Here is a 7,617-nt window from a genome sequence, read left to right on the forward strand (position 1 = left end):
GGAGAAGCAGCAGCCTCTCCTCGTCTCCTCTGCCTCGGGCGGCCTGACCCTGCCAGCCCTGTGCCCTGCCTTGGGGGTGTGGGTGCCCTGTGCTCCCTCTGCGGTGGGAGGATGCTGAATGTCACCCCCATGCAGCTGTGACATGCCCAAAGCTCATCCCCTGTCCCCGTGCTCTGCATGGCAGCTCCAGCCCTGCTGCAGCATCTCCTGCCTGCTGTGCTGGGCAGGCTGGCAGTGCTGCCAGGGAGGGACTGTGGCTGTGGCAGGGTCCCCACTCCTGCCAGGGCCCAGCAGTGACTGGGCATCACTCCTGCAAGCCCAGGTTGGCATCCCCAGCTCCCCATGGTCTGTGGGTGCAGGGCAGCACCGTGGGGCTGAGCTGGCTGGTGGCCCTGGCCCTGCCAGGCAGTGACAACCACGTGCTGTGCTTCTGTCCCTGCTGCTTGGATGGTGGCTGAGTCCTGGATGGGAGCTTGGATCGTCCTGTCCAATGATGGACAGGATGGGAGTTTGGTCCGTGATGGGATGGGAGCTTGGATCATCCTGTGGCTTAAGGAGAGCTGCTGGAAGGGTTCGGGGGACTCTCCCTGCCAGGGCTTGACTTGCTCTGCTGGAAGGTGGTGAGCCCTGGTTGGGCAGCTGTGTCCCAACCACCCCCTGGGTCCCCTCCCCAGCCGTGCAGGAAGGGGTTAATGGCTGGCCCATACCTGCAGTTGCATTTTAAAGATGTGAAATTAAAGCCCGTAATTTATTCTCCCCACACACGAAGGAGCAATTAGTTCTAAACACGGCTTAATCAGTCAGTGCGAGATTGATTTCTGTAGACTTGGATTTGGTGGCTGCTGGCGAGGAGCCAGCCTGGGAGCAATCTCCAAATAAATGAAGTGCAGAGAAGTAAGCCATTACATAATATGATAGATGAGGCTGGAGCTCACTTGCCTCTTCATTAGTATTCCACTGTACACCACAACAGCACCAAACTTTCTCCCCTCTTCCTCCTCCTCCTCCTCGTCCTTCTGCCCCTCCTGCAGCTGGGAGGGGGCTGGGGAGGAGCCTCCCCTCTCCAGCAGCCCCTGGCCAGCCCTGAGCCTATGGGCAGAGCTGGGGAAGGGTCTCTGTGCAGCAGATTCTTCCCTGGGCTCTGCAGCTTGCCTTTGTCCTTTGGGGAAACTGAGGCACAGGGAGCTGGGGTGGCATCCCTTGAGCTGCATGTCAGCAGGGAGAGGCAGGTGTCAGAGAATCCCAGAATGGTTTGGGCTGGGAGGAACCTCAAACCCCATCCCATCCCATCCCATCCCACCCCTGCCATGGCAGGGACACCTCCCACTGTGCCAGGTGCTCCAGCCTGGCCTTGGGCAACGCCAGGGCTCCCGGGAGGGGCAGCCACAGCTGCTCTGGCAATTCCAGCCCAGCCCCTGCCCACCCTGCCAGGGAACAATTCCCAATTGCCAAGATCCCATCCAGCCCTGCCCTCTGGCACTGGCAGCCATTCCCTGGCTCCTGTCCCTCCATCCTTGTCCCCAGTCCCTCTGCAGCTCTCCTGGAGCCCCTTCAGGCCCTGCAAGGGCTCTGAGCTCTGCCTGGAGCCTTCTCCTCTCCAGGGGAGCACCCCCAGCTCTCCCAGCCTGGCTCCAGAGGGGCTCCAGCCCTGCAGCAGCTCCATGGGCTCCTCTGGAGCAGCTTTAACAGGTTCCATGTCCTTGCTGTGCTGGGGATGGCAGGGCTGGAGGCAGCTCTGCAGATGAGCCAAGGGGCGGAATCTCCCCCCTTGCCCTGTTGGCCTGACAGGCATTTGGGGACAAGGTCTCACATGGTGCCAACAGGTTGTTTAGGGCTGTGGTGGTGCTGATGTGCCCTGCACAGGGCATGTGTTGGTGCTGAGGGTGGAGGGGAGCATGTCAGGAGTGGTGCCAGGCAGGGGAAGGGGCTTGGAGTCCCCTCCAAAGGGATCCCCTCTGCCTGTGGGGCTGGTGGGGAGTGAGCTGGGATCTCCACAGAGGTGCTGGCTGTGCTGGGAGCATCCTGTGGGATGTGCTGGCTGCGTGGTGCCCTTGGGCTGGGAGGGATGGATGGAGAAGCCCTGGGGCTGTGCGTGGTCCTGGCCCCATCACTGCATTTGCTGCCTCTTCACCTTTTCCCTCTGCTGCCTCATGCCAGGGAAGGAGGTCCCTTGGGAGCTGCCCTGGCTGCTGTGGGTCCCTGGGACCTGCCATGGCAGGAACTGTGCCACAGGCAGAGCTGGGAGGGGCAGCAAGGGGCTGTGACCCGTGGGATGTGGGAGGGACCTGCCAGCCGAGCTCTCCCAGCCCCAAACCCTCAGCTCGGGAGGATGGACCCCATGTGTCCCACAGTGTCCCACAGTGCCCCGTGGGCCTCCCTTTCCTTTGGGGGTGCCCTCCCTGCTGCTGACCCTGCCCCTGTCCTTGCTGTCCCCGCAGAACTCCATCCGGCACAACCTGTCCCTGCACACGCGCTTCATCCGCGTGCAGAACGAGGGCACGGGCAAGAGCTCCTGGTGGATGCTGAACCCCGAGGGCGGCAAGACGGGCAAGACGCCGCGGCGGCGCGCCGTGTCCATGGACAACAACAGCAAGTTCCTGCGCATCAAGGGCAAGGCCAGCAAGAAGAAGCAGCTGCAGGTGACGCAGGAGCGCGGCGAGGACAGCCCGTCCTCCCAGCAGCCCAAGTGGTCGGAGAGCCCCGCGTCCCACGCCAGCGACGAGTACGACGCCTGGGCGGACTTCAGGACGCGGGCCAGCTCCACGGCCAGCACGCTGAGCGGGCGCCTCTCGCCCATCATGGCCAACCACGAGCCGGACGAGCTGGAGGAGGATGATGGCACCCCCTCGTCGCCGCTGATGTACCCCAGCCCTTCCAGCACCATGTCTCCTTCCCTCAGCGCCCGCTGCTCCGTGGAGCTGCCCCGGCTGACCGACCTGACCGGCACCATCAGCCTGAATGAGAGCCTGGGGGAGAGCATGCTGGAGGACCTGCAGGATGGCTACAGCATGAGCCCCTCGCAGCAGCTCCCCCCGGCCGCCCTGCGGCAGAGGAGCTCCAGCTTCACCTTCAACTCCAAGTGCTCCAGCATGGGGGCCGCCTCCAACACCTACTGCGGGACCATCTACAGCCAGCCGGCCATGGGCCTCATGCGCCGCCTGCCCATGCAGACCATCCAGGAGAACAAGCAGGCCACCTTCTCGCCCGCCAGCTCCTACAGGAACGCCTCGCTGCAGGACCTGCTCTCCTCCATCTCCTACGCGCACAAGGAGAGCATGGTCCCGGGGGAGCTGCCCCCCCTGCCGCAGGCCAGCCCCATGGTGCCGGCCCGTGGCCACAGACACAACCCGCTGCTGTGCGGGGGTGGAGAGCAGGCCTTGTCCTCCTACCCGCCCCACCCGGGCTCTCTGATGAAGAGCAACGCCCTGTACCACCCGTCACCAGCCGGCCACCACCCTGCGGTCAGCACCAGTGCCTTAGCCAATCCTGTCAGCCTTATGAGCCTGCCCAGTGAGTCGTGCAGCATGACGGCCGTGCCGCACCACCACGGGCACCTGCATCCCTACGCCAATAGCCAAGGGGCACACATGAGCCTGCTGGATTCGCTGCAGGGCCCCTACCCAGGGGCCGTCCACCCCCCCGTGTTGGGCCAAGACAGGTTCCCAGCAGACCTGGACCTGGACATGTTCAACGGGAGCCTGGAGTGCGACGTGGAGTCCATCATCCTCAATGACTTTATGGACAGCGATGAGATGGATTTCAACTTCGACTCGGCGCTCCCGCCGCAGAACGGGCTCAACGTGCCCGCGCTGCCCGGGGGGCCACAGCCCACGAACCAGAGCTGGGTGCCCGGGTGACCCCTGCCCCTGCTCGGGCTCGCCACCGGGAAGCCACCAGGGGAACATTGAGACTAACTGTTTTTTTTTCCTTTCTCTTCTGCCTTTGTTTGTCAAGATAGGCGAGAGCCATCGGTCTGAGCTTAAGGTCGAACACGAAACACAAACCGGAGCGTCGAATGTTGAGATGGGGGAGGACGCCCAGCCCCAGGTGTGCCTGGTCCTGCCAGCATCCTCTGGAGGACACAGGGCAGGTGGGTGGGAGAGGCAGCCGGAGCCAGGCAGATCCAGGGGGGTAGCAGGAAGGGAAAGCCTTTCCAGATGGTCCCAGTGCCCCGTGGTGCCAGTTGGGTTTGCCCTTGGGCTGAGGGACAGAGTGGTGATGGCTGGTGGTGTGGGACCCCTGGGGAAGAACTCTTCTCTGAGCCACCTTGGGAAAGGAGTCCTCTGGGCAGAAGTGTCAGGAGTGGGGACCCTGCCCCAGGGCAAGGGGGAGCTCATGGCTCTTCAGTCCTGGTGGAGATGGGAGATCTGCTGAGCCCACACCCCCAGGCCAGCTCTGCTGGGTGTCCTGGTGGCTCCAGGCAGGGTTCCTTGCCCAGGTGTGAGCAGGGGGCGGTGATGGTGTGCAGCCAGCAGCCCTGGAGCAGCATCTGGCAGCACCTGGGGGGGCAGGAGAAGCTGCAGCCCCTGCCCAGAGCAGGCTGGGCACACTCCAGGGGGGTCCTGCTGGCAGTGAGGGACCCCTGGGCTGGAGGCTCAGGGGCAGCTCGCAGGGGAGGGGAGGGGGAAGTATTTATTTGATTTCATGCACTCTTTTGCCATTGAGTTTTTGCATTGGAAGGAAGAAAGGGTCGAGCTTAGGGAGAGGAGGGAGAGAGGCCATGGGCAATGTGTCCCATCACATGGCTCATCTTGGCTTGGCCATGGGGGTGTTGGATGTTGGGGTGGAAGCTGGGGGGCTGTGATGTGGGCCACCCTCCAGGAGGGGCTCTGTGTGTGTGAGGAGGGAGGGATGTGGTGGCCCAGGCCTCTGGATGCAGCGTGGGGTCCATCCTGCTCCAAGCTTGGGTGACCCACATTGCTCAGGGAGGTGCCACAGGGGCCCCAGCCAGGGCTGTGGGGCCCCTGGGGGGTCAGTGCCACTGTGGCTGTCCCAGTGTCTCACTGCCCACCCCTGGGTGCCAGGAGCTGTCAGCAAGAGGGGTGCACCCACCTGCCAGGGGCTGGGGCTCCATGGGGGTGGGGACCACGAGTCACACGTGGTCCTGCTGTGTGTCAGGACCCCAAACTGACCCCACTCTGTGGGGCAGGAGAGGGCCAGGGATGTCCCAGCCATTCCACAGAGCTGCCAGGAGCAGCAGGGTTTGGAGGGGTTCAGGCTGGTGGCCAGCAGGAGCACCTGGTCTGGAGAGGATGGAGGGGCTGGGAGGAGGAGCTGGGAGCTGCTGCTGTGCCCTGGGGGGTCTCTGCTCAGCCTTTCCTCCTCCTGGGCACCCCAGGCTCTGTGTGACCCCCAGCCCCTGGCTTGCAGCAGGGTCAGTGCACAGAACCAGCACATTTTCCCAGCTCCAGCTCCTCTGCCACGGAGCTGGGTCCCAGCCACAGGTCAGGGCAGGGGGACCCATGGGTGGCACCTCCTGCTCCTCACCTGACCCACGTGGCTGTGACAGAGGAGCCCTGTGTGCCACTGCTCACCTTCACCCAGGGCACACGGCAGGCACGGTCTCTAAAGACATCCTTACCAGTTAATTAATTATGTTTACATTATTTGATCATGTACAGAATTTAATATATTCTATTATATATAATCTTTCTTGAATGCTTTTTTTAAAAAAGGATTATTCTTTGGTCAGCATCATTACCGCATTCCTTTTATACACCGCCTCTCCTTTCAGGCATCTTTCAAATCCTTGGAAACCGATTGCAAATGGCTCTTTAACCCCTGAACCCCCAGTTCAGCACATGGTGTGAGGGACCCAGAGGCAGGAGCAAACTGGGGCCTCTGCCCCCCAGGAATGGGAGAAAGGGAAGGGTTCCTGGCTCCTCCAGGCATCTGCCCCCCAGGAATGGGAGAAAGGGAAGGGTTCCTGGCTCCTCCAGGCATCTGCCCTCCAGGCACAGATCCAGCAGCACACCAGCATGTCGGGCAGTTGGAGATGGGATTCTCCCACGCTGGGGTCCCCGAGCCCCCTTCGGTGTCACAGACACTGGCTGGCCATCAGTGTGGTGGGGGAGAGGAGGGGAATGTCCCCAGCACAGGAGGGAAGTGTCCCCTTAGTGCAATACAACATCCCCGTGTCCCCAACAGCTGCAGGGAAGTATCCCTGTGTCCCCAGCATAGAAGGGAAGTGTCCACTTGTCCCCAGCACAGGAGGGAAGTGTCCCCAACAGCAGGAGGGAGGTGTCCCCGTGTCCCCAGCAGCAGGAGAGAAGTGTCCCTAGCACAGGAGGGAGGTGTCCCCATGTCCCTAGCACAGGAGGGGAGCGTCTCCTTGTCCCCAGAAGTGGAGGGAAGTGTCCCTGTGTCCCCAGCAGCAGGAGGGAGGTGTCCCCGCGTCCCCCTGCCCGCCCTGCAGCCCCGTGCCCCTGCCCCGCTGCGTGGGCACGGCCCCTGGCCCAGCTGTGTCGTGGTTCGTGACCGTGGGGTTGTCGTGTGTGCGGTGCAGTCGTGTTGGTAACGTCAGTCAGTCGTGTGTTCAGTCGTCCTGCGGGGCGAGGGGCGGCCACGGGGGGACAGGGGGGCTGCAGGGCTGGGTGCCACTGCTGGCCCTGCCACAGCTTTGTGTCACTGCCTGGGGCTCTGGGTTCCCTCTCTGGAACCAGCGAGGCCACCTCACTGAGCTCCATCCTCCCCTCTCCATCAGCCATTCCCCCTCTGGGACCAGGGGCTCCCTCTCTGCTCCCGCCCTGCCCTGCCTGGAGCCAGTGTGGGGGGACACCCAGGACCCCCCAGTTTGCTTCCCCTGGTGCTTTTGGGTCCGTTTCCCTCGTATTTATAACTGTACAGACTGGGGGGGAGGGTCTCATCTCTCACACACATTTATTGTAGGCAATGGTAACTTTCTTGGTTGTGCTATTAGAGTTTGTGTATGTGGCAATGTAAAGAACTGTGTATAGTGCATTGTACAGCATATTTTCATGAATAAAATTGTTTTAAATATTACAAGGTGGGGCTGCTGCTGCTGTCAGTGCTTGTGTGTGTGGCTGAGAGGGGGAATTGTGCCCCAAGGAAGCTGAGAAAGGGGGGATGGTGCCCCCAGGGAAGCTGGGGAATGTGGGAGAGTGACCAAGGAGGAGATGGGATTTTGGTGAAACTGAGCTTGCACCCACAGCATGGGGGTGGTTGGGCTGTGGAGGTCATAGAACCACAGAATCATCATAGAAAAGGAGACTCAGGGCTGCCCTCATCACTCTGCAGCTCCTGAAAGGTGCCTGTGCTCAGCTGGGGCTGGGCTCTTTCTCCAGGCACTGACAGAGCCAGAGGGCACAGCCTCAAGCTGCACCAAGGGAAATACAGGTTGGATATCAGGAAAAGGATTTTTACAGAAAGGGTGATAAAGTTCTGGAATGTTCTGCCCGGGGAGGTGGTGGAGTCCCCATCCCTGGGTGTGTTTAACAAAGCCTGGATGTGGCACTGGGTGCCAGGGTTGGGTTGAGGTGTTGGGGCTGGGTTGGACTCGATGAGCTTGAAGGTCTCATCCAATCCAGTGATTCTGGGGATTCTGGGCAGCCATTCCGGAACTTTATCACTCTTCCCTTTTCCTGCTATCCAACCTGT

General features: G+C 61.8%; 1 protein-coding gene across 1 annotated transcript in view; it reads left to right on the forward strand.

Annotated features, from left to right (window-relative positions):
* The window catches only part of LOC102031516 (forkhead box protein O3-like), a 34,334-nt gene extending 30,147 nt beyond the window's left edge, over nucleotides 1-4,187 (forward strand). The window contains exon 2 of the mRNA XM_031063367.1: nucleotides 2,439-4,187. Coding sequence (XP_030919227.1) covers nucleotides 2,439-3,857 — 1,419 coding nt within the window. The 3' untranslated portion in view covers nucleotides 3,858-4,187. The remainder of the gene's footprint in view (nucleotides 1-2,438) is intronic.
* Nucleotides 4,188-7,617: the final 3,430 nt, after the last annotated feature.

This window comes from Geospiza fortis, unplaced genomic scaffold (assembly GCF_000277835.1).
Source record: "Geospiza fortis unplaced genomic scaffold, GeoFor_1.0 scaffold115, whole genome shotgun sequence".
In the NCBI taxonomy this organism is placed as follows: domain Eukaryota; kingdom Metazoa; phylum Chordata; class Aves; order Passeriformes; family Thraupidae; genus Geospiza; species Geospiza fortis.